Source organism: Chaetura pelagica, unplaced genomic scaffold, assembly GCF_000747805.2.
Source record: "Chaetura pelagica isolate M959 unplaced genomic scaffold, ChaPel_1.0 scaffold123, whole genome shotgun sequence".
Lineage (NCBI taxonomy): Eukaryota > Metazoa > Chordata > Aves > Apodiformes > Apodidae > Chaetura > Chaetura pelagica.
In genome coordinates this window covers 1,709,589-1,737,465 of record NW_009953295.1, presented here as the reverse complement: position 1 = coordinate 1,737,465, position 27,877 = coordinate 1,709,589, and the positions used below count along the sequence as shown (strand labels likewise).

At 39.7% G+C, this 27,877-nt stretch overlaps 1 protein-coding gene across 1 annotated transcript; it reads left to right on the top strand.

The window, feature by feature from the left end:
• FHL2 (four and a half LIM domains 2) lies at nt 1-27,171 on the top strand. Its single transcript, XM_009997892.1, has 6 exons — nt 1-180; nt 11,009-11,188; nt 19,670-19,844; nt 22,880-23,049; nt 24,437-24,623; nt 26,300-27,171. Exons 2-6 carry the CDS (start codon nt 11,033-11,035, stop codon nt 26,449-26,451), a joined length of 840 nt encoding a protein of 279 aa, XP_009996194.1. The 5' UTR covers nt 1-180; nt 11,009-11,032; the 3' UTR covers nt 26,452-27,171.
• Nucleotides 27,172-27,877: the final 706 nt, after the last annotated feature.

Below are 27,877 nucleotides of genomic sequence, written 5' to 3'. Positions count from 1 at the left end.
ACACAACACTGACTGCAGAGCTGAAATGAGAAGAGCTGCTCTTCAGAGGCAGTAGAAAGCCCCAGCTGGCTCTACAGCTCTCCGCTGCACACAGGTCGGTGTGCACTTTACACCTGTGTTAATGGATGTGACCCCCTGTCCCTGGTCCAGGAGGTGACACTAGCTGCCCGCTACTGCTCTGTAAGTAAATATCCCTTTTTATCCCTTCCCTCCCCACGGACTGTATCTTTGAAGGCATTGCTTTAAACAAAGGGTGCAGAAAGGAGGGAGAGAGTTGCTTAATGCCCCAGTGGGTCGTTGGGTAAGGATGCGAGGAGGTTCCCCTTTCTCCTGAGCACACAGCAAGGGGTGTGAAGAGTAGAAAAAGACAACTTTGTTATCAGAGCAACTGCTGCTGCATGTCTGTCCATAAAGTGACACATCAGCAAGCTGATGAGGTGCTGGGTCATTTCACATGTAACTGTTTTTAATGACTGTATTGTGCTGCGTGTGTAATCCACTGGGGAGGTGATAAAAAGTAGAAGCTGGGGTCTCAGATTCCTTACACCTCTGTGCACTCTCGGGCTTCTGAGCTCAACAAAGAAGCATTTATGCACTGTGGCAAGGGCTACATGCACATGAAACAAAGGTAGCCTTTCCCCTTTGCAAGCAAACACCGTGGACAGATTGGATATGGGGAAAATGGGGAGCCGTCTGCACCATATTTCTTTTTATTTCGCTTGGAGAGAATAAATTAGAATGTAAATCCCAATTAATAGCTCTGAATTCCTTCCTTTCATGCTTCTATCTGTGTGCATGTATGTGCAGCCACAATAACCCAGGTCCTTAACATATGCTGTCTAACATGGATTTCTCTGTGTACATAATAAAGGAAATACTAACTTTCATTGTCTGCATTAACGGCTGTTCTAAACTTCCTGCTTACCTAAAGGGATATGGGTTTTGTTTAGTTCCCCTAATACCTGCATATTTCAGCTGTTCTGTGTGCAGAGACACACACATAATCACAAGAAAGCAAACCTTATAAAATCTATGTGCCAGCAGCAGTCAGTCTGTCATTGTTACTTCCCTGACTCCTATCTAGAGGTATATTAACTAAGATTGCTGATTGTCATGGTCAGTAGCAATAACAATGATTGTTGCCTATACATATCTGTACGTTGTCTTAAATAGAAATTGTCCTAGATGGGACCAACAGAAGGCTGTGTGTTATTAGTTATTCACATGCACCCAAATGTTATGAATCCTATTTTCATCAGTTCATAAATTTATGGGATTCCATGCTTTCTGGCTAAAATCTTCTCTGCCCTTTATCAGCCAGATGGTAAACTTTGAATATGATTGCTTCAGGTATTTGGATTTGGGAGGCAGAAAAATCATATTTTTTATTTTATTTTATTCAGAAAATGTCTTTTTTTCTGCCCTTGTACATATAACTGGCAAAGGATCCATTCTAAAGGCTGCTCTGTCAATAGAACCCATGTCTATTCTTGACCACATTTGGAGAAAACAAAAAAAAAAGAGAAAGGATATGAGGTACTATATTAATTGAAAACTGAGTTCCTCACTGCCACCTGGTTCCCACCTGACATCTCCACCTGACCAGCCAGCATGAGACACAGGGATGGACCAGTTCTTGGGAAAGCCTAGGAGACCCCAAGATGACAGAAGTTCTGGGGTAAAATACACATTTTTTTTGTCTCTCACAATTCTGCTGAATGTGCTTCCAAGAGAATGAGTAGGGCTGCACATGCAAGCACTAAGTAGCTAATTCCAGGTGGTTGGATTTTATAGAAAAATGTTTAAAATGTTTGTGAGATCACTGTTATCACAGAGCTGTGGCTATGCTATGTCAGACATTGTTCATATATGCAAATCTGCCATAAAGAGCACATAAAGGTGATTCCCAACTAAAATACAGAGATACAGATAAAGCCATGTTTCCTACCTACAACTATACAGTTTCTTAGGGAAGCTCCTTCTCTGAAATCACATCTTTCCTACCCATATAGATACCAGCACTTCCAGTTGATACAGTTTGCATTAGAAAAAAAATTAGACAATTCCTTCCATCACACACAATGCAGTCTTCCAGGATCCCATCATGCTTTAAGCATCAGGAGCCAAAAAGCCAAAAAAAGTTGTTGGCAAAGTACAGCTCCTGCAACTGTAAGGGTTGGCAAGAGTTTCTGCTGCATTACACTGTGAATTCAAGATTTCATCCCAAAAAAAGAGGCAGGAGGAGGGCTGAAAAGACATATATTCACAGGTATGGCTCCTGCCTCAGTTGTCCAGGGCATTAATCCCTGAGATACAGAGCCAGGTCTTACCCACTACTGTCCTCACCTGCTTGCCTTGCCTCTTTCAGAATTAAGGGAGGGCTCGATAAGTGTATACACCATCAGCCAGAGGAAATGGCTTCTTCATGAAAATCAGGCTGAAAACTGTAATCAGCTGAAAAATCAGCTGAAAAAGTAATGCCAGTTGCTGCTTCCTGCCACTCCCTCAAGGTCCCCACAAACTAGTTGCAAGTGTGTCTGAGACTCATTCATGTTTCTTTGACAGATATATTGGTCCCGAGCATCTTCAGAGAAACTCTGGATGGTGTAGTGTTGTGCCCTCAGTTGGGTACCAATTCAAAGACTGGGGATTTCATAATCTGCATTTTTATACGGATTAATTCTAATTGTGTAATTTTAATGTTTTAATTTACATATGCACGGTTATTTGTGATGCAGATTCACCCCAAGTGACAGTGTGAAATGGCAGGGTAATGACAAGTTTCATGGAAATAAGTCTTGAATACACTGACAGTAGCTGAAGCATTAACATTTCAACAATACTAATTAGCTATATATAGAGAGAGTTTGATTAAAAACCACTAGAGGCTTCTTTTAAGCCCAAACACCACAACACTCAGGTGAAAAGGTTACAGTCCTCATTTTGTTCCTTTTCACATACCCTTCTATATGATATGGGATAATGTTAACTAGGATGCTAAACAGCTACTGTACTTATAGCAATACACTGTAAGAGAAATAGGTGAGTGTAACAATGATATAAGAATATTCACCTCTCTCTTTCACAGCAAATTTTCAATATTAATGTTGCAAATATATCAATCACAGCAGGCCAAGCCCTAAGGCTGCACTTTTGGTGGTAGTTCTAGATCCTTGGCAAGCACAAGGACTCAAACCCCACTACTCTTTATTTCATCTTGTAAATAAAAGTAGCAGGTTGCATAAAACCCTAAAATACCTGTAAGCATTTACCTAGCTTTTTTTTGTCATTGCTCTCAAGTACTCTTGCAATTTAGACCAAAAGTATCTTCAGAGACCAGGACCCCACTTCTGGTTAATTCCTCCTCTTCCATACAATGTCATGCATCTCTCCGTGCTTAACCCAACATCTTCTTTCTTTAGTTAGAAAGGATCTTGCCCACAAAAAGATTGCCTCTGTCCATGTGCCCAGGATTTCCATGTCTTTTTGTGCTTGCTTCTGCATCTCTGATGGACCACAGTTACTCTGACTCAGCATTAATAGCTGCTCCCTTCGCTTTCTATGTCCAATCTTCAGCCCCAAACCCCAGAAAACAGATTGGTCTAAACTGGTTTCACCCAGATATAATCAACCTATTCGCTAAGATGTGCCCAGCTGAATAGGTACTTCTAAAGTGTACATAGCCTCCTTTGCCATGTTTTGGAAAGCCAAGGGCACAGCAGCTGAGCAGAGGAAGATGCCCCACAGCCCTGAGGCGTTTACTGATAGAGTAGTTTTATACAGCAGCTGAATGATGTATGTTAACTGATCCTCCAAATCACCAGGCATGCCAGTTGTACTAGACAGAAAGGGGCTTTGTGGTCTTGCCTCTGTAAACAGAACCAGACAGAGAGACCCAGAGCTGTGCTGCTAGAGGCCAGGATAAAGGACAAAGCATTCTTCCTCAACAGGGTCCTCCCAGGTTTGTTTCCATCTTTTCTAGAAAGAAAGAAATGTCTAATATTTGGGACACTGTTCTGGTTTTGTGCCCTGGATATTAGTATATAGGATTTCAAAAATATAGGATAATTCAGAAATGTCACTGCGTGGTAGCACGTGGCATTTTCTGGATATTTTTATCTTATGGTTTAATTTCTCTGGGATTAGCAGTGTTCCTGTCAATAAGAGAGAGCAACACTTTTCGGGAAAAACTGACCTCCGTTGCAACTTAGTGTCTTCAGTCATTTAGCTTATACATGATTTCTGTATGGTAGGGCCAGTGATGACAATTTCTTTTATTAATCTCATTTTATTCCTCAATCATTTTCTGTTGTCAAATGCTTGCATTAGAAATATGAATTTCTATTCTTAAGTAGTATCCAGTATTTGATCTTTCTCTTTGAGTAAGCCTTTCTGCTTAAGTAAGGCTTTCTGCAAGAAAAAGAAGGAAGACAGCAGTTTCAAAAGCCTTTGAAATACAAAATAAGAGCAAGCCTTTCCGCTTGAACGGTGCTCTTCCTTGCTATGGTAGATCTAAAAGTCATGCTCCATGTTATTTCAATAGGCTCCTTTTGGAACTGAAATGTATGCAGGAATGTTGGTAAGACCATACATCCTCCAGTCATTTCAATATCAACCTCAGATAATCATAGTGTAAATTGTGTGGGGTACACTTCCAAAGTGTCAATGCTCAGTTCTTTTGTGGCCTCTGTAGTTATGACCACTGGTGCTTACTCTACCACTGCTGGGGTGGCTCAAAGCTGGAGCTGATCCTTATTGGCTGCCAAACACAACAAACCACACAGAAACCACAACTGGAGCGTTCCTTCTTCATTACTGTAACTGGAATTAATTTAGCCAGGCATATGAGGAACTTTACCACACAAGAAACATTTTCTGTGAGGTTTTTTGTTACTACTATTATGTTAAGGAAAACAATCTTAGATAGCAGATTATCCATTTTCCAATTCATGATAGGCTGACTGTGCAACCCAGACAGGAACCAGGTGTGCTTTGGTTATCTGCACATGTTAATGCCATCAGTCTCCTCAGAAAATTGCTCTAAAGTACTTAAAAGGAGACATCAGAATGTTTTACCATAGACAAATGTCCTGGTTTGAGCCAGGATGAAGCCACTTTTCCTTTTATTGATTTTTTTTCCTTCAGTAAACAAAACATAGCTCATCCTGCAGGATGAGCTATGCATCATTGTCTCTCAGCACCTGGTCAGCTTTTGCATTGGCTGTCTTTAGTGTAAGGAAGCAAATGTCCTTCTGTGGCTCAGGGAGAGAAACTTGGCTGTTCTGTATCAGCTGGCTTGGCTCCCAATGGCCAGAAGCCCACTGCTGTAGGATCAGGGATCCAAGCAACCCTACCCTATGGCCAGGGAGACCTCCAAACACCCAGGTTCCCTTTGCTCTCCCTCTGCTCTCTCTTCGTGGTATCTGCAGGAACTTATACCAGGAGGAAAAGCATAAACAAAGAAAGTGACTATTGCCCCTTAATGTGTTTAGTAAATCTAAACACACAGAGTGTATGTTTTAGGTGTTCATGGTGTGCATCTACTCCAGATAACTTCTGAAGTCTAGGTGGACTCCGACTGTGTGTTACTTCTTTTTTATTCTAGTCACTGCTGCTGACAAACAGTTGTTTCTTCTTTTCCTAAAGCAAAAAAAATAATAAAATAAAATCATCTTTCCCTCCTCTCCCCTTCCATGACATTATGGCCTGGTTTGGAAGAATGATCAGTTCTTAGACAAGCAGCTTGCAGTTGCTGCAACAAGATGATAGATAACGCATGTGGCAATAGCTGCTAAGTTACAGGAAAATAATCCCCTCTTGCCAGAAAGACCAGCATACTTCAAACTGCTAGTTCACAGTTGCAAAGAATATAATAAATCTTTGCATTTTAGCCTTTGGAACATTAATATAAATTGTTTCCAAATGCTCTAGACCTGCATGGCTTATGTCACCGGAGTTGCCAGACACAAATCTTCCTTTCTCAGAGGAAGGAAAATAAACAGATAAAAAATTCTCCATGTGAACAGTTCATCTGGGAAAAAAAGGGCAAAAAAAAAAAGGGCAGGTGAAAGAAATGTGTGTATACCTTGAATGAAGATGGGTGCCTCTGAAGACCTTTTATTTCCTGCGCAGGCAGCTGACGGAACATCCAGCTCTAGGGATACAGGTAGGGCCCCAGCCCTATTGACATAACTAAGGTCAATGGCCAGACCCTCTTTGCCATCTGCAGGGGCTTAATGCTGTGTGTCTATGTACTGTTTCAGCAAGAGATCAGAGTTTCACTGCACTGGATAAGCTAAACAACTCCTACATCTTTTAGCCAGTTTCCCTTGGCTTCTGTCTCTCTCCCGTGTGTGCGTCTGCGTCTCTCAGTATTCAAAACCCCAAAGAGGAGTTTAAATAAGAAGTGCACAGAACATCTCTTACTAGTCTTGCAGACATGGTTGAAAAAGCAGGCAAGGCCTGGGGTAGCTAGTTCCCTTTTCCAGCAGTCAATAGTGTCATGGGATGAGGGAACATTAAATGGTTTCTTACTGACATTATGAGCCCTAATTTTTATGAGGTAATATGATCACTAACAATTACTGCTAGTAAAATGAAACTGAGCAAACAGGGAAAGAAGAGGAAAGAAGCCATTTTTAAGCCAGTCTACTAACTACTTGGTAATTTTCATGCCAATTCTTACTTCCTAGAAGACACAACGTGGGTAGTGCTAATATATGGCACAAGCTGTAACTTGTTTTCTGGGCATACAAAGAGCTCTTTTCCTTTTGGAGATGTACTTGTTCTGCCTAACGTTGTAGGAGGGAGACTGTATAGCAGAAAAATCCATTTCCCTTTCATGATAATGTTGAAAGTAATCTGAAAAAGCCTAAGTATAAAATGACTACTGAGATAAAATCTAAATACCTTGTTGTACCACAAAGAAGTCTAATACAGATGAGCTTCAGACTGAGTTTTACAGTCAATAAGTATCAAAACAAGAGGAAGGAATAGGTCAATGACAAGAGATTGAATTGCAATTTGTGTCTGTCCACAACCGTGAAAGTCTCTTGTTTTGTTCTTAAAGCCCAAAACAGTGCAGAAAATCTTCCCTAAGCTGAGCACAATTTTTGTATATGACAGGAACCAAAGAACTGGCACAGTAAAGGACCATGTGCATCAAGTGACAGACAAAAACATTGTTCAGTGTGATCTTGCATTTCTTGTTTGCAAGATAACAATGAAATTATTTGTTTGACTTGCCTGCTAATTCTTCAGTAGATAAGTCCCATGATCACGTTTAATTTCTTCTCTCTAGAGAAGAAAAAAAAGTTAAATATCCTCAAAATATCACACAGAAGATTGTGAGATACAGTCCAAGGCCCAAATCTATAAAGTCTGGAATTTGGGATGCTTCACACTGAATTCCAGCTTTCTGAATGAAACCACATGAATCTGAATTCCTAACTTTAAAAGATATTGGATCTGAAATTAGTGTCAGATCCAATGAGACTTACGCAACTAAAGTAAAAACGCAGATCTTGGAAACTTCCCTTTCTTATCTTTTAATTTCTCAGATTTCTGAAGTTATGCCTTGTACCTCATCCAGAACTGCCCCTGCAGTGTCTTCAAAAAGCAGAGTTCACCTCTCTTTGGCACACAAGAATCAGGTCTGTTTTGGCCTCCTCAGGGTGAGGAGGACAATCCACAATTAAATGAAACTAGATCCCTTTCAAGATAGGGAAGAAAATACCCAGATACTTTTTAAAACAGTGGCAGTGACAATGAAATAATTGACCTAACAATTAAATAATTAAATCATCACACAAAGACATTATTAAATAAATCATTTAAATAATATTTGCTTTTGCTTCTGTGAAAAGCACCTCGAAAATAAATGACACTTAAGAAGAAACCTCTTGTGACCGAGAGACAGAACATTCACCTCTAAGGGAACAGTCCTTCTTCCAGTCACAAGCCACTTCTATATTTTACTTTTAGCAGCTTTGGATGAAGGACAGAAACGGTCTAAACCTGTAAAGGAATCACAATCTATGTTTTTTTTCTTTTGCACATCTCAACTGCAGAGTTCTTCACTCTTCAGTATCTAATTCAGGGCTAGAAAGAACTAATTCTGAAGGAAGGTGAAAAATGCAAGTCCATAAATGGCTCCTTCTCACACTTCAACTTAGTAATAATGCAAATTAGCTGTGCAATCAAATCCTATAGTTTGGAATAAAAAATCTAATAAAGTCTGGTAAAAAGTACATATTTCTGTCCTAAACACAGACTTTTTGGACAAAGCTATCACCCATCTCCAACTCAGTCATACATCCACACACCAATTTATACTGGTCTGGTCTGACTCCATTAATTTTGCTGAAATTACTCCTTGAAGGAAATTAAACGCTCTCTAGTTCTTTCATGGGAAGTACAAAAATATTATGGAGGTTGGGGGTATAAACAAGCTCAAAATGGAGGGGAAAATAAATCCACCTCTTAAATGTTGTGGCAAAGTCTTCACTTTGCTTTAAGGGGAGACTAATTTGCTGGAAGTAGTTATTAAAGAAAGGTCACAGAGTAACAGCCCTGTTCCTCCCTTACAATTCCATTGCTAGCCACTACTGGAGATGTGCTACAGGGCAGCGCTGGGTAGTCATTGCATGTCTGTCTCCAGCGTAAGTCCTCTTACTTTCCATCTCTTTGTTATCAACTCCTATGATCCTCACTACTCCTTAAAGACCAAGAGCATCCAACATACTTCAAGGTCCCCTTGGGGATATGAGAGTTAATTTGTTCATAGAAAATCTGTAGGGTCAAAACATCTGGAGTGCTGCTCCTTCTGGATTGTCCATCGTACAGATGACCAGGTGTCAGGATTTTTCTGCCAAGCTAGTCTGGGGTTTGGTAGCTTGCCTCTCCCTCTGGCACTGGGAGTCACCCTTAGGGCATTCTGAAATCCTGCAGGAGGGCTCAAATAAAGTCTGGTAAAAAGTACATATTTCTGTCCTAAACACAGACTTTTTGGACAAAGCTATCACCCATCTCCAACTCAGTCATACATCCACACACCAATTTATACTGGTCTGGTCTGACTCCATTAATTTTGCTGAAATTACTCCTTGAAGGAAATTAAACGCTCTCTAGTTCTTTCATGGGAAGTACAAAAATATTATGGAGGTTGGGGGTATAAACAAGCTCAAAATGGAGGGGAAAATAAATCCACCTCTTAAATGTTGTGGCAAAGTCTTCACTTTGCTTTAAGGGGAGACTAATTTGCTGGAAGTAGTTATTAAAGAAAGGTCACAGAGTAACAGCCCTGTTCCTCCCTTACAATTCCATTGCTAGCCACTACTGGAGATGTGCTACAGGGCAGCGCTGGGTAGTCATTGCATGTCTGTCTCCAGCGTAAGTCCTCTTACTTTCCATCTCTTTGTTATCAACTCCTATGATCCTCACTACTCCTTAAAGACCAAGAGCATCCAACATACTTCAAGGTCCCCTTGGGGATATGAGAGTTAATTTGTTCATAGAAAATCTGTAGGGTCAAAACATCTGGAGTGCTGCTCCTTCTGGATTGTCCATCGTACAGATGACCAGGTGTCAGGATTTTTCTGCCAAGCTAGTCTGGGGTTTGGTAGCTTGCCTCTCCCTCTGGCACTGGGAGTCACCCTTAGGGCATTCTGAAATCCTGCAGGAGGGCTCAGGATTTCAGAATGCCCTAAGGGTGACTCCCACTGCCAGAAGGAGAGGACAAACTCCAGAATCAAGCAACCTGTGCCAAGAACACTAAACAAGTAACAACTTTTTGTTTAAAACTGAGAGCTGAAGTTGGCAAAAGGACTCCAACTGTTGTAAATGTCACTTGAGTGTGAAAGACAGGGGTAGCTACTTAAGCCTTTAGTACCCAAAACATTTAAGGCTTTATAGATCAAATGTGGCTTAAAGAGAAGGTCAGGCCTGGCAGGCAATGAAGGTCGTGCAGTCCAGGTGGAATGTGCTTTCTGCCTGGGAATTTCCCTTTCCTAAGCAGGCAGCTATGCCCTGCTGCAGCTTCAGGTGCAACACACACTGCAAGTCTTAGGTTACAAAAGAAGCTAATGACTCCAATGACACTGAAATTAAATTGCCACAGGCAATAATGAACATTCATTAAAGCAGTGAAAGGTATTTGTGTCATTGTTGCTTGTACCTGCAACCAGAAAGATGTAACAAGAACTGAGGAAACAACAGCTTTTGTCCTAATTCAGACAAGATGATGCATCATGTTCAGTTCCTTCTATTTGCTTCTCCCCAACTGTAATAATTGTTTGACATTTACGTGAGCCAGGTTAGCTAGCTTCTATTTTTGTCTCCGTATGCTACAGCTGTTAGATAACTCTTTCAGCCTCATCAGAGAAGAATCAGAAATGCTGTCACTGACCCCACATCTCCTGCTGTTAACAATGCCCATATTCTCACAGATGAGCAGAGGTAAAGGATTGGTGTCTCACTGCAGGGATTGCCAGACATGGACTCATGTAATGTGTAGACAAGGAAGGAGCAGTATATTAACAGTGGTGTCCAATAGCCTGTGCATGACTAATGTCTATCAGCAATGAAAAACTTAATTCTGATTAGGGAGGACATCTTTCTCCTTCTGAAGATTAGCTGGGTCATACTCTTAATGTACTTGGCTCCCTCCATCCCCTTCAGAGACAGCTTCTTGCTTTCAACCTATTGATCAAATACCAATAACAAGTCTCATGTGAATTCTGCAAACTCAGGATTTACTCCTCTCTGTTGTCTCCAACACTAGCTCTGATCAAAGACATGTCAATGGATGACTCAAGCGGGTGGGTTATTGTAATAACCCAACACTGCAAAATTTATAGTTGAGTTTCTTCCTATTGTGTCCATTTATCTGACTGAAAATTGAATTAAAATTGAGGTACAGTGTAACAAACTGGAATTGATAAACCTTTCCTGGAGAATTGGGTCAAGTGTAGGTCAGACTGACATGTACCTGTTTTTGTCTTCATGACAGGATAGCTGGACTCTGGACACCAACATGACTGAACGCTTCGACTGCCACTACTGCAAAGAGTCCCTGTTTGGTAAGAAGTACATCCTGAAGGAGGACAGCCCCTACTGTGTGAAATGCTACGAGAACCTTTATTCCAACACCTGCGAGGAATGCAAAAAGCCTATCGGTGCTGACTGCAAGGTATGGCACATTAGTGTCTTGTTACAGAAATCTTGACAGAGTAGCCTGAATACATAGCTCTAAGATATGGTGCTATCACCTGGAGGAATCCATGAGTCCGGCTTAGTGGCTACATAGAGGTTTCTTTTGGTGGGAGAGCATGGTTTCTGGACCCCTACATCTGCCTTTCACCACTTCATTTGACTAACTCTTCTTTACCAAGCATATTAACAGACATGGAAGAACACCCCTCTCTTCTTCTAAGGGATAGGATGATCTGATGTTAGAAAGAATCTCTAACTCATCAGGAGAGCCCAAGTGTCCTAGGGGCCAGCTGGGATCTGGAAAGGTGGCAGAAACTGATTTTTTCCTTCCTTGGGAGTTAAGCCATTGCTGGCTTTGCAGTGATGACAGTTCAGTTGTCATCAAGAGACAAGGCGTGCTCAGGAAAAGCTGCCAATTCATCAACCACAAAAATATGGCTAATGCTCACCAAAGTAGTAAGTCAGTTAGAACACAGAATAATTACCCTTTTAAATCCAGTAGGATGACAGTGGAATCTAACTAAAGGTTGCAAAGGACAGAGCACAGACCTTGTTTGCTTTGGCTGCTTCACATGGAAACACCTACCTGGTACAAATGAAGTGTGACCACCTACATTTCTTTTAAATTAACCAAATCAGCTGGAGTGCATGTCAGTTGTACTCTGACTGAATGAAGACAGGTGGTATTTGAGCCATCCAGTGCAATGTCTGTTAGACTGCCACTAACAGACATCATCCAGTATACATTCTTCTTGCACAAAACTGACCTGTTCAAAGTGGATAAGAGTTTCACTGGTGGAGCAAGTTTGCACTAGAGCAGCTATTTGCACGGCACGGCTCAGGATTCTTCACTGGTATGAGGAGATATGACGTTTGATTTCCTACATTGCTGATCCATAACTCCAGAAGCACCAATTAGTCTCTCTTACTGATACTACCACTCTATCAATAATCCAGAGGTAGAAAAGTATGTGCTTACTCAGATTGGGAAAAATAAATGTTTCATACCTTCCAAATTGATCTATCCCACCCTATTGGCAAACCAGTAGGAAAGCCCCTTTGAGAAGCCATAAAAAGGTGAGAGTGTTTCACCATCATGACAGGGAACAGGCAACAATCTCTGAGAGGGTATAAAACTGCCAGCTTTCCTACAGCTCATAAATATTCAGATTGGAGAAGAGGTACAGCTGGCCTGACCTGAAAAAGCAAAATATTTCTGCCCCATTCCAGAACGTGCTTTTGTTTTAAGGTCTCTTTCTAATCCCTTGAGAAGACATTTCCATGTGTTGATATTCAAGAATTTAAAAACTTGGACCAGCTTCAACAAATCTCGGACAAAGTATTCAGGAATTAATCAGGCTGAACTTTTCAACCCAGATTTATGGATTTAGGGAGTATGGCTGTTATTCGATATACTGCTTTCCTGTACTTTTAAGCAAGACACACTCTAATAGCAGATGGAAGAAAAGCCCCTAATTGTCTGCAATATAAGAATATTTTTAAAAACAGACTATATGTGGAAAACATAACTTTAAGAGTAATAGATTGTAGTAGGGACAAGAAAGTAGGTCCTTTTTTTGTTTCTGTGACTTCTGTTTGTGCCCGTCCATGTTTTATGCTGCAGATTCTGAACCTGTTGACTAATTTTAACCGAACTCTGATACACGGATAAAAGCTGCAAACTGAAATTCCTACAAGTTTTCAGAAACACAACAGGTCGTTAAGTAGAAAAAGAGATCCTATTAATGTTTCTACTGAGAGAAAAACTTAAGTAGTTTTTCAATTACAGTAATAGATGCTAGAGCATACCTTTGAGAGAGCCCTTTTAAGTGCCTCAACCACAACATAAGTTTCAGTTGAAGCTTGTGCACTATATGACTCAGCATAATTCAGCCATGAAACATAAAGCCACAAAAACTATGCTTCTGCTCCTCATTAAACTGTATATATACACAGGTATACAAACATAGGTGAAATATGCGCATATATACATACACAAGACATTTATGTAAGTGTTTACTTTTTTAACACATTGCATTTGCAGTTTCCCCTGAGCAAAGGTAAAATGTACTGTGTTTGAGAAGAAAACCAGTATGTTTACTCCATGTACTAAAATGGACTCCATATTTATATGTTCTGACAGATCCTTTATACAGCTTTAAAATTTGGAACTATAACCTAATGGAGTAACAGTATTATCAGAAGGGGTCACATCCAAGCCTTTGTATCTGGCAGGGGCATCCATCTTCACAACCACTTTAGAACCTGAAAAGCTCCATGTAGCTCTCACCTCAGAGCCTCCTTTGCTAGTCCCTTCTTGGCCACCACTGTTCCTCTACACAGAGAAGGGCTGAGCTGAGAACCCAGCTGCAGCTGAGATGTTCTTATTTTCACCTGCAAAGAATTTCCTTCTTGAGGATGGCTATATAGTTAGTCTATGGATGTTTCTTAGGACTTGCAAAACGTGAGACTAAAGGTTAGGATTAAGATTTGGACCCGATTCTTTCAGAGTGCAAGGCAAAAGCTAGCTTGGAGAGCCTCTTAGATGCTTATTTGTCTGGGTGAAAAATGCCATACAATACCAACCAAACAAATTACACCAAAGTAAAACCGGTGTTGACAAGAAGACAGCCAGCTCTCTGTCTCTGACACTACTGTAATGTATCAGCACCAGTGCACAGCATCATCTCACCTGAGCTGAACTTAAGCCTGCACAGACACTGGTAACACTCCCACTTAGACAGCAATGGGCTCTGAGAGGGTCAAACTGATGCCAGGTTTTCACCTTGTGTTTTAGCTATGGCACAGTGACCCCATAAAGCAACTATCCTGAATATATTTTTTCTTGAAATCCAAATAATGAGAGAATTTTCTTAACTATCTTTCAAGTTTTCCTAGGGTAATTGGTAACTGAGTAATAACTAATTTGTTCTTTATTTTAAATGTTGCTTCTTTTTTTTTTTTTAATATAAAAAATCCTGAATGACAACATGTCTGAATGACACTTTTGGACTTAGACCATGTTGTTAACTGTAAACTATTCTAGCTGATATTTATGAAACTTCTACAGACAGATTAAAAGCATCATATACTGAGTGGCAGGAGGCACTGGCAGGCAGCGGAGAAACACGATGCCGTTTCTCTCGCAGTTGTTACACATTATGCATATGCCAGCACATCCTACTAGGAATTTAGTCTTTCTAAGAAGAACTGGCATTTCATCATCTATGTCCCCAGCAAATGCTCATCACACCTACAGTTTCATGCTTCTTTCTGTTCTCATTTGCTTAACTGCTGAAGTGTGACTTTTGGTGGATTTTGGCTCTTTTCATAGTTTCCTTGCAGGCCTTATGGCACAGAAACCATCACAAATGCAGGAAATACCTACAGTAATCCAGTGTTTAATGCAGTCCACAAGTTGGCCTTGGCAGGCAGGAGGTGATGAAAACTCTGCAAAATGTGAGAATGAAATTAAAAGTGGATTGTGAGATAAAGCTTCTGTATCAACACTCAGGCCAAAAATTAGATGTCAGTCTTACACTCAAACTAAAGAAAAACAAATAGCTTCTAGAAATGTGGATCAGGAAAGGGAGAAAATACTTGTTTTTTCAGATTGTTAATGTTTAAAACTTGTCCTGAGTTACAACACTTTTACAGTGCACCACTGAACATCTGACTAGTTGTTGTGACGTGGAATGGTAACAGAGACAGAGAGACAGATACCTTCACCTCTTTTCATATCCCTAACATGATGGATTCAGCAAAGTGTCACTTACTTTTATCTTTTCTATGTTTTTGATAGTGAAGTACCATTTGTTTTGGTACAGGGTGTACATGGTTAAAATCTGAATAGCATTTTGTTGTCACGGAATCACAGAATTGTCAGAGATGGATGGGACCTCTAGAGAGCATCCAGTCCAACTCTTCTGCTAAAGCAGGATCCCCCAGAGCACATTACTCAGGGCTGCATCCAGGCAGGTCTTGAATATCTCCAGAGAAGGAGACTTCACAACCTCCCTAGGCAGCCTGTTCCAGTGCCCTGTCACCCTCACTGTAAGGAAGATTTCCCTCATATCTAAATGGAACTTCCTATGTTCCAGCTTGTGCCCATTGCCCCTCATCCTGTCACTAGGGACTACTGAAAAGAGTCTTGTTCCATCCTCCTTGCACTCGCCCTTTAGACACTTGTAGGCATTAATAAGGTCTCCCCTCAGCCTTCTCTTCTCCAGGCTAAAGAGTCCTAGCTCTCTCAGCCTTTCCTCATCAGGGAGATGCTTCAATTCCCCACTCATCTTTGTTGCCCTCCGCTGGACTCTCTCTAGTAGTTCCCTGTCTCTCTTGAACCAGGGAGCCCAGAACTGGATGAAATATTCCAGATGTGGCCTCACCAGGGCAGAGACCTATTGGCCACACTTTTCCTTATGCACCCCAGGATTCCATTGGCCTTCTTGGCAACAAGGGCATTTTGCTGGCTCATGGATAATTTACTGTCTACCAGGACTCCCAGATCCTTCTCCTTGGAACTGCTTTCCATCAAGTCTACCCCTAGCCTGTATTTTTTCTGCTCAGCCTTCTGAAATCAGCATTGCAGCAAGCAAAGAGGTCTGATGTAGCCTTCATTCATGAACAAACATACAGTTACTTTTCTGGTAATTATCTCTCTAATCTCCCACTTCCTGTTGGGTCCCTGCTGAAGGATAGTTCAGGAGAAAAGATAATACAGAATGGCTTAAGTTTATTTAGATTTGTAAAGCCAGAGTAGAAGACAATGCAGTTGCAGGACATGAGGAGCCTTTGCTTAACCTGGTAGCTGCTGTACTGAGGCTCTCCTAGTTCAAAACACAAAAGAAGTCACCAACGGTCCTATCTTAGAGGCCTAATAAACCATGCTGGAGCAAAACTACACAGAACTATCATGGAACTATAAAATTTGATTTTGCTGGTGTTCAAAACAGTTACCTTGAGAAAGTTTTATTTGGGGATGAAAACATGAAAATAAGTGAAAATAAAATTGTTTAAAAAGCATTTAATGGCTTTTCAAAACTGCAGGTTTCAAACTCATTTTTGTTTGGTGATAACTCTAAAGTTTTGGATAGCAATAGGACCTGCATTAAGTTTTGTTTGCACCAGAGCCTTAGTGTTTACCATCTGAATGTGTACAAAGAACTCCACTTGGCCCACTCTGACATCTGCTTGAGACATCCACCATTCATTTGGTTGTCCCAAGGAACACCAAGCTGAAACTTTCAGCCGAAGCTGATTCTGAAAACAAGCTGAGCAAAGCACCTATTGAAATTTGAGTAGTTTCAGGTTTTGCAAATCTGTTTACTTTTTATCTTCAAATGAAACCAGACAAAGAAAGGATTATTTTCCATGTTCAGAAAAAAAACGTAACTGAATGAAGTGCTAAATATTTCTCCTGCAAATTCTGCTGCAGGGTATAACGCAGCTCTGCAGAGACAGGCATTGCCCTTCTTTCCTTCTCTTTTCACTAGCAGCACATCTGGAACTGGTCTGGTGCTCTCTGCACTTCTGCTGCAAAGCGCTTATTCAGGACAGACCATGTCCAAGAGCATCTATGTGCGTGCAACTCTGTGTTTGCAAACACTGTTCCACTCCTCAGATTTCAATCTATGGTAATTCTTCAGTCTCATATCTGTGTTTATGTGTGCTGTATCATACAAGACCATGTGGCTGTCAGTTTTCAAAGACAAATTCACAGATTGAGTGCAAAAAGGGTCATCCTCCAGATTTCTTCTAGGCAACATAGGAAGCTGCATTTAAAAATCCAGTTCAAATATGTAGCACCAGGGAATCATGTCCCTTAGGGTGCATAAAGCAGCTGAGAAGTCATGCTCATCAGTATTTTATGGATTCACTCCAGTTCTGAGTCCACAATAGTAATTTTCTTTATTAGCTCTCCCTAGGAATCCATGCAATAAACAGGAATAGTTGTAAATCACTTGTACCTTCTTCTGGAACAGATTTATTTGGGCTACAATCAGCTAGTGTAAACTAGAGCTCTCATGCCTAGAGGAAACCTCAGCTTAACTGAGGACCAGCCTAACAGTCAGACAAGCCTGAAGTCAGTTTTGCACACGCAGCTTCTCCAGTGTAGAATTTGTTCCTGATGAATACAGCCACAACTGATGTACAAGCCAAAGGCTCCAGTTAGACGTGCAACATACTGAAGCAGACCTGATTTCCAGGGACTTTATGATACTGACTGAAGAGCAATCATGATGCAGAAATTGTTTCATCAATATCTTAGAATTCCTTTGGATGTGACAGCCTCAGAGAGAGACAAAACAATATCTTTTTCATCAGTCTACTACTCTTCTGCAGGCATGTCAAAGCCCTCCGAATCCCACTACATTCAATGATAGTATCTGTTATAATCATCTAAGGTAGCTCAAGATTATCTGAGTCAGTCCGTATCTTGGGTACTTTGGGTTGTAGTTACGCTTCATCGCTTTGCCATGATGAAAGATCTGCTACTTTCACCTACCCAGCTACTGTCTATACAAGCTGCCATCATAACTGACTCCAGGATCAAAACTTTCATCATATACACCTACCCCTTGCCTTCATTACTTCTCTTCTAAAAAGCACACACCTTCTCCAAGGTATAATTTCATTGATAAAACAAGGCAGAACAAAAGCAGATAACAGCCTACGAGTTTTGAAGATTAAAAAAAGCTTGCAGAATTTTTCAAAAAGAGAAGAAAAGCATCAAGGGGGAAAGATAGAAGAGAAAGAAAAACAGGTTTGTGTCACTTTGTTTTCTAGCAGGCAAATCTCACATTTTGGAAAACTCTGTTGGCTGTATGTTGTATTTTTCTCTTGAAAATAATATTCCCCTCTGAGATCAGATCTAGGATATTCAACTTCATTTAAAGGAAAAAAAATATAAGTGACTTCCAAATAAGGTTTTTGTTTGTGGGGGTTTTTTCATTTTGCTATTAGAAAAGCTTAAAATTTTATAGTCAGAAATGTGGGTTGTTCCAAAAGGAGTTAGCTGAAATGAACAGGTAAGTTGAATACACAACTGTCTGAAAGCTATAGAGTAGGAGGCTCAGATATTCTAATGCAGAGTGCAACCTCCCATATGAAAGACACTGGATACCAATTGTTACTCACAGAGATTTATGACATTTTGATGAGCACCACAGATGTGCAAATCAAAAGTCTATGTTGCACGGTCAAATTCTGACAGAAGTTGCTATAGTTTAAAAAGCTTTCACAACAGCAGCTGAGGTAGGCAAAAGTATTCCAGTGTTTCCTGGTAGCTATTTATGAGAACAAGGCCCCTGCAAACACCATGTGTGGTTTCTTGAGGTTAACCTAAATCCACAGTATCTTTTATTTGCTCTGGGCTAACGTCGCACATGGAGTTACCTGTGACTGCACTGACACAGAGACAGCTTAGGTCAGACTATGTTCAAATACTTTGTGATGCTTCCATTTACACAATTAAAAAATCTGATGTTCTACAACTCATTGTTTTCCTTCAGTTAACCAGATTAATTTAGTCCTGGAAATTAATACATAGTAGATCTTGAGCTAGAACCCATGTTGGTATTTCTGCTGAATTTTTATACTCCCAGTTCATGAAAATACTACCTCACTTCAAACTGAAGCCTAAATATTTTGGGGATAGACACCCTTTTGTAATGTTCTAAGCTCCATTTTGATTGGAGTCCAAAGACACTGTTCAAGTGTGATATGATTACGCCACCTTAGTTTAAATTTTAAAAGGCACATTCCACGCCTTAAGGTCACAATCTTTAGAAAGACCATTTTTAAAAACAATAAAACTACCATTGTGGAGAGTATTTAAAATACATAGGTGGCTGTGCTAATCCCTTGCCCAGAGTGTTCTGGATCACTGGCTGAAGGGTATGGTGTGATCTCTCATCTTTCAGTCTGATCGACATCTGAAACATGGATAAACCAAAATAACAGACTCAGTAAAAATTAGTTGAAGTGAAAAAAAACCCCAAGAAACAGAGATCAGAACAATTCCACCCTTGGTGTAAATCTGTTGAATTGAATAAATACCAAAAAGTAATTGGAAAAGGGTTTCTGTTTGGCAATGAACAGTTATGAAATGACCTGGGGGAAGTCTATTGCACCTACAACATTAACAAGTTTTAATCTGACTCAAAAATGGGGCATTAGGTATTAGGAAATACCTAAATTAAACTAGTTGTTCCTCCGCCACATATAAAAAATTAAGATTACCTTGAATTGGAAGAGGGTCGATAGTTGTCATGAGCTCTTCCCAGTTATCATTGCAAAATAAGTTCACCTCCATCAGAACATTTTGTTTTCTTAAGCTGTACAAATTAGACTCAGCTCCTGGCTGTGGTTCAGATTTAGATGTGTTTACATTCTCTGAGCTTCTAATTGTGCAAACTATTCATTCCACTTACTTTGTGGTTTTGGATTTCTACAGGATCTGTCTTACAAGGACCGCCACTGGCATGAAACCTGCTTCCACTGCTTCCAGTGCAAGAATTCATTGGTGGACAAACCTTTTGCTGCAAAAGAGGAACATCTACTTTGTACTGATTGCTACTCCAACGAATACTCTTCAAAATGCAATGAGTGCAAGAAGACTATTATGCCAGGTTAGGATGCTCATTTTTTGGACTAAGATTAGGCTAAATATCAAGTCTAAACACAACAGACAGATTATTATCTCTGCTAAGTCAGGGTGAATGTCATATAATACAGCTGATAGTGCATTCTGAGTTATTTCCATGACCAGAACACATAATTTTCATGATGAATCATGATAGAACTGTTATCCTCATGAAGTGGATTACTTTTGAAAATTGGTATTTATTTAATTTAGTATTTTTATTAATGAGGTTTATAATTTTCTACAGCAGTATTCATTAAAAGGCTGGACAATGATGGCCAGACATTTTAAATCTATCTTTCTGTCCAATCCCAACTTTGTACTCTGTCTTGTTTGGCTTCCACTGCTTGAAGATCAGAGGCAGTTTGCAAATTTGCAGCTTACCCCAGCCATGATTTAGCTTTTGATGTAATTAATCTAAATTTAACTTCTCCCATAAAAATGAAAAATTGGTCAAAGTGCCTCTGAGATCTTGAGCGCAAAGACGTGAAGAAACAGGAAAGAGCCATTTTCTTTTCAACATGAAACACAGGGTTACAGCAATAGGTTGCTAAAACCTCATCTGCTCATGTCAATACTACAGCATTCTGTGATGATTTGAGAGCTTGCAGTAGAAGGAATGTTGGTCCAGAAATAAAATATTAAAAGAATCCACATACATGCTTCATAACGATTACTAGTTATTTTTGCAGTAAAATTTTTCCTTAGCTGGTTCTGACATTGGTCATCTTAGAAAAAAGCTGAAAACTACAAGGTTGTGCAGCTAAAGTGTAAAAATGAAGGTTTGACAATGAAATATGACATATAAATAGAAACAATAACAACATTTAAAAGCAGATCCATTTGTGATCGAGTTTAGGCATCTCCTATCATTCCAGCTGCATCTGCTTTAAGCAATACAGTACTAAAACCTGACATGTTTGGGAATAGCCAGAGCTAGTTTTAAAGCTGAAATGACATATATGTATATTTTTAAGATTGCTCATAACGTTTGTCCCCAAGATCATCGAGCTTATTTACCAAATGGATCTCTTTTTTACTACTATGCGAGCTATGGATTGATACGCAGTAATGGAGACTGGATTCAGCAACCCAGAGAATCCCTTCTTCTCTTGTAACCTGAAACAGAAGAAAACCACTTTTATGAAGCTTTACAACCACCAACTGGTCTTTAGCTGCTTTGTCAGGATAGCCATGATGTCACCACATTCAGAGGGCAGTAAACCCAGAACGTATTTTCTGCTTACACAGCACACTGTGTCATTACAGGAGCCACACCAGAGCACTGTGATCACCAACATAATTCATTTTGAAAGAACCAGCAAGTGGTTGGATACCTTTTACGGAGACTTTTAGTACTGTTAATGCTACACTTGCCCTTTGCTTTGCTCTACTAAATGTACAATTTAGATTTAATAAAGCATTATAATGACAAGCCTGTTAAATACTAAAGAAATTACAAGCTTGATCTTTCAGTCCTTCTGCAAACTAAATTCCCACTGACTTCAGTCCAGCAGCTAACAAACAGGGCTCCCTGTCCCTTGAGTTTCAGTGACAAAAAAATCTCAAAGACAGAACAGCTAAAAATGTGAAAATAAAATTCTAGACTATTTTAAAAAAGCAGTATCCACATCTCCTTTTTCCAAAACACCGTTCCTTCAAGGACTGATTTAGTTGCTCATTGGCATGGTATAGAATGTTACCAGCACAGAAAGGGAGCAATTCTTAAAAGGTGTCCATTTAAAAAATGGATCAGAAATGCAACCATGCAAGAATCAAGCAGAAGCCTAATTAACTGCTCACTCACTACACTGCTGCAAGTCAATTATTAGAAAAACCCCAAACTCTGCAGTATGCCTCTGCACAGAATTCAGTATGACCAAAAAAAAGAAAAAAAAAAGAAAAATATGTAACCAGTAAACAAAGTGAAAATAATCCTTGAGAGGAGGAAAATGGTAAAACTTCACCCTGCAGTAATGGGGGTGGGGATAGTTGTCATTAAAGGAGCTAGTATGGTTCTTCATCCTTAGCCAACATGTGTGTCTGCCAAGCACTTGACATCATGTTTGTTGCTACTGGTTTCAGAAGTAATGCAGAACTGTGGAAGCATCATTTGTTTGTTTTTCCTGTTGGACAGTATAAAATATTCTGACTGAAACTGGTACATAGGCAATTATACAGTGTGCAAAAAAAATTTCCCCGTATAATACAATATTTCAAATTTCCAGAAAGGGCTCAGAATCCACCTGTCATACAGTGGACTGAATCTGTAAAGTATAGTATTTGTACCCTAAAACTTCATTTTAGAGAAGTACAGTTAGCTCCTAACTACCACACCTTCCAACAAAGGATCGTTTAAAGCTTTCTCTTCCTTTCACATTGCACCTTTAGTTTAACTACAACTGAAGACAGAGAAAAAGCTTCTTTCTTACTGGTAGGTAGTTTCAAGAGACAGAAAAACAGGATAGGTGTTTCAGAGCTGGAAACCATTCCAAATTTATGGTGGACAGCAATGAGGACAAGAACAAGTTCACAGAGCAGATGTAAAACAATCCTTTTTCTCAGACAGTGACTATACTTTATGGGGAAAGGTAGGCAAGAAGCTTCTAGGAATTAACCAGGTAGCTTCCAGGTGTCCAAAAAAAGGACATGAAATGAAAAAAGTCAAACTTCTATGAGGAATGTCATTACCTTCACTCAGAACTAACAGCAGTTTTATTGGTGTCTCCCCAGGTGTCCAGAATCTTCCTGTGCATTAGAAATCATCATTAACTCTAATAACACCACAAAAAAGGTGTCCTAAGCCTTCATTGCCAACAGTAAATATTTCTCTCCTTTGTAGGAGAACCACTCACTCTCCAAAAACATGCCATACAAAGCTGGTGGGAACATGAAATAGCCTCCAGCTCACAGTTGCACTGCTTACAGACTTATGACAGTCAGCTGTCAGGCAAGCAAACAAGAGCAATTGCATCTGGCTCACCCAGAAGTAGTTCAGCTGATGCTCTGGTCTCATTCCAGGTACTCGGAAGATGGAATACAAGGGCAACAGCTGGCATGAGACCTGCTTTATCTGCTATCGCTGCCAACAGCCTATTGGGACAAAGAGTTTCATCCCTAAGGACAATCAAAACTTTTGCGTACCCTGCTACGAAAAGCAGTTTGCTATGCAGTGTGTCCAGTGCAAGAAGGTAGTGATCTTACTTTACTTACCTAAAGCCTAAGGGACTGAAGTCCATCCATTTTATGTCCGAATAGGGAGAAAACACCTTTTTTATTATGTATGATAAAAAAATTGGAGTCAATTGATTTTAGGAGACTATGTAATTCTAGTCCCCAACCTACACCAGGCAGAGCAGCTACTACAGTGAGAATTCTCTTACTCAAGGTCAAAAGATCCCCTTGTATTGAAAGCATGCAGAAAACAAGTTTTTGAAACAAGACAAAAGAAAAAACAAAGCAGGGGGGGAAAAAAACAAACCAAAACTGAATTGGAAGAACCTCTTTCCCACATAACCCATGATGTATATATCACATATACAAACATTCCAACTGGAAGGAAGATGAGGTAACACTGATAATATTTTAATATTCTAATGAAGTTCAAGACAGAGAGACCAGCTTTGCACACAGCAAATGCCATTCCTGAAATAAGCAGTGTTCAACTCAATATGCTCAGGAGTATGACTTTCTAGGCTAAGGACCTTTTAATTGTGAATGTTCTGAATTCTATACACAGATAGAAATTTTAGAATTCTTTAAAAAATGAAACAAAAAAAGAATTGCCTCCTATCCATCTACTAATTTTCTGAAGCTCCTATGAGTTTCAGATCTTAAAACCTCTGTCTAGTGGCAAAAGTTAGACACATTTGAGAAGAGGCTCAAAAATGCTTGTGGTAAGAGGCAAAGACACAGATGAATACACGTATTAGGTAGCATGATCATATATAAGCCTTATTCCAAGGGAATCTCCCTTTAGGGAAGAGAGGAAGAAAAATTAAACTATCCAATTTTACAGCCTTCTTAGGAATACTCAAAGGATCAAAAACATGTTCAGTTTGTCTAACATCAGGGGAGCTGTTTTTGTAGGCAACGACTTGCTACAAAACCTCAAAGTCCAGAGAAGCAGAAAGCAAGGACTTCAGCTAAAATTTGAAATAAAGCCATCTTTGCCAAGGAGAACAACAGGAAAGTTGAAACACATAAGATGGTTCCTTCACCATGAAGAATGGGACAGGTGAAGGAACAGAGATGACACAAATCTTATCAAACACATACAAAAAGCAACACACAAAGACTTGCTTTAAAAACAAACAGTACAACTGAGACTGAGATTATACCATATATGGAGAACAAAGTACTTTTTAGTATGGGGCTTCTTTGTATAAATTAGGATATTATATTAAATCACTTGCTTTTCTCAAGGCCAACGCCAGCCAAAATGATGATTTTGCTGCTGCTAAGCCTTTTTTCCATCCTCCCGCCCACAAAAACCCATCACCTTTCCTCTCTACCAAACCCAGATGCAAACCTGCCACCTTCAACAAAACACTTTCTGTCTTACTTCCCACAAAACAGGCCATCACTACAGGAGGTGTTACTTACCGGGAGCAGCCGTGGCATAAGGAATGCTTCGTTTGTACTGGGTGCAAGAAGCAGTTGTCTGGACAACGCTTTACCTCCCGGGATGAGTTCGCGTACTGCCTGAGCTGCTTCTGCAACCTCTACGCCAAAAAGTGTGCTGGATGCACAAACCCCATCAGTGGTAGGTCTCTCGTGGCCAGGACCTTTACATTTCATTTGTTTTTTGTTTGTTTGTTTGTTGTTGTTTTTTCCAAGGAACTCCTAATATTAGAAATATTCAATAATTCATTTTTATTAACTTGAGAGACTCAAGACATGATACAACTCAAGACATATTAAATTAAATACTTATGCTGCCTCTCAGATGACGAACAAAAATAAATGGAGAAGGTCCTTAAAATGAGGTTTCCTCCTTTTCACGTAATTGTCATGGAACATGGTGGACACACAGTAACAACAGAGCTATACGCATAGTGAGATATATTCCGTACATCATTCCACTTGCATTCATTACAGGGATCACTGACGTCTGCATCAACAGCGTCTCTGCCAGCAGAAAGTGTCTAACTGACTTATACCTCATGCTTCAGCACAGCACATTTCTTCCCTGACTTTTCAAGACAGCAACTAAAAAAATCACAAGATTTTTAGATACTACTTTCCAGTAGAGAAGTACTAAAAGGAAGAAATTGCTTAGAGCTTTACTACAAAATACTTCGCATAAAAATATAACGTCCTCTATGAAGTAATCAGGGTTTAACAGCATGATCCATGTAGTCCAAGAATGCAAATCCAAGTTTTACCTGGACCATTTTCTTTCTTGGTATTGCATTGCCCTTGCACCTGTCCCTCACTAATAATGCTTGATTGCATAACTCCTATAAAAGTTAATGTGTAACACCTCAGGCACTATTTTCTGTTTGAGTGAAAGAGGCATTTCTCTTTTGAATATTGCAATCCTTTCTACCATATGCTGCTTTTTTTTCAAAATATTGCTACTAAAGGCAAAACAAAACCCCCTCATCAGGTAACAGATATGCCAATTTTTTGTCACTGACTTCCAGGTAGTCATACCAATGCATCATATTCAAATTGCTTGCAATTTCTGAGGTTAAGCAACAGAAAATTACTACTAAGAAATGTTTTTACCTTTGTGGAGTCTCCTTCTCTGGAGGCTTTCAAGACCTGTCTGGATGCCTGACTGATCTGCCCTAGTTGTTTGTTTGGTGGTTTTGGTTTTGTTTTGTGTTGGGTTTTTTTCTGCTCTGGCAGGGGGGTTGGACTCAATGATCTTCAGAGGCCCCTTCCAACCCCTAATATTCTGTGATTCTGTACAACTTCCATACTCTTTATGAGAAAATTTTTTTTGCAGTTTGCTAACCTGCTTCTTTTTTTGAGGCACTCTTCCTTCAAAGCTATGAATCCAAGTCTTAACAACCTGTCAGACTTCTTTTTTAATGGTCTAAAAGCATTACTACAAAAGTAACTTACTCCAACACCATAAAACATTCTGTAAAAAATGATCAGACTTCTGTTCAGGAGCAGATGCTTTCCTTTCCTCTGCTGTGTTTTGTAGTGCCATCCCTTGAAAGTTCATTTCTGACATTAGCATCAGTGATTAAGTCTAGTTGACTAACCTAGCTGAAAGCAACAGAATTATTCGAGGATGAAAATACTACTTGCTACAAAATAAGGGTGGCAAAATTAGCACAGCAACAAATAAGTTTGTCAGAATGGTGTTGTTCTACTGTATGTCAGGCCTCTGTAGGAATCCATGAGGGGAGCCTGAAGCACCATCACTTGATGGCTGAAGTGTTATTCTTTCCTTGTAACAGAATGCTTTTCATTTTCAAACAGGACTTGGAGGAACCAAATACATCTCCTTTGAAGAACGGCAGTGGCATAATGATTGCTTTAACTGTAAGAAGTGCTCTCTCTCATTAGTGGGTCGTGGTTTCCTCACAGAAAGGGATGATATCCTTTGCCCTGAATGTGGGAAGGATATCTGAAGCTCAAAATAAGAGGTGAGGAGAGGGGAAGAAAGCTGTGCTTGCAATATATAGTATGAAATACATGGATGTTTGGAAGCAGCTTTGCCACTCTATGTTTCACTCTACTATTAACATCACTTAACTTTTTTCTTCAAACTCTCCAAATCTGAAGGGAAAACTACTTCAGAAAGTCTAGTAGCAGTGTCGGTGTTTAAGATACTACAGCTAACTGAAACTAATGCAAAACCTGAGATGTAAAACCATTTGGGTTTTAGACGTATTATTTTGGGTTGGGTTTTTTTGTCCTTCCACTAAATATTCCAGTTACAAGCAAGTGATGTGGTTCAGGGATCACCAATGGCCATGCACAATATGTTCACAGATGGGATATTCAAGGTGAAACCTCCAGCCCACTGAAATCGATAGCAAGCACCATTCTATTTCAGTAAGGCTGTGGTCTCGCCTCAGGGTTCTTGATCTATGTGACTAGTGTGTGCTGTCAAGTGTGTAGAAAGACTGGAGGCATAGAGGGTGTTTCAATGTACGAGGATTTGTGCTATTCCATAAAAAGAGATAATGATAAAACAGTTGAAGTGGGAGTGCTTCATAACAGGTACATATTTTATTGCATGACTAGCTGATCATTGTGTGAAATACAAGTTCTGATTGACAGTGTCAGTATTACAGTTAGTCGACGTTACACTACACGTATTTTTCAAAATAAAATCATTTAAAACAAAATTGTGATTGTGCTTTAATTGTATTTACATGTTAGATATTTACAAATAAAATGCTTTCACAGTCTAAAGAAACACAATGCAAGAGCCATACAAACACAACCCCCTTTGCACCCAGTCGTTATGAAACTGTGGAATTTAGACAATCCTCATACGGGCCCTGCTGCTACAGAACAGTCTTCTACTAATTGAAATCAGTAGGAAAGTTGTCAGCAAAACTGAACAACTGCATAAAAATGTTGAATCGACTGCAGCTGATAAAAATGTGTTCAAAGGCTTTTAACTCAAAACCAAAATATTATTGTTCTCTGCAAGCAAGGAGGTCAAGACAACTCAAAAGATAGTTAATCTTTGTGCGAGTCAGAAGTTTTAACTTCTATACTAGGGCACACTTTCATTTTGTTCTGTATTACGATACATAATAACCTTTACTCTAGCATCATTTCTGCTACATGTTGGCTGCAACTGTCAGCAATAGAATGCTGGCAGGACAATAAAATTAAGATTAAAAAAATACAAAGGAAGGTAACTCTCTTCCCAAAGCAAACTTCAAGAAATAATAGCCATGTTATGCAATGTACGACCCTGGTAAACCTTTCAGATGTAACTCATTTGTATTCAGCAAAAGGAGGAAAGTAATATATCACACTGCCAACAGATGTGGAAAGGAGAATCAGGAATATACTTACTCTGTGTGTAATTAGGTA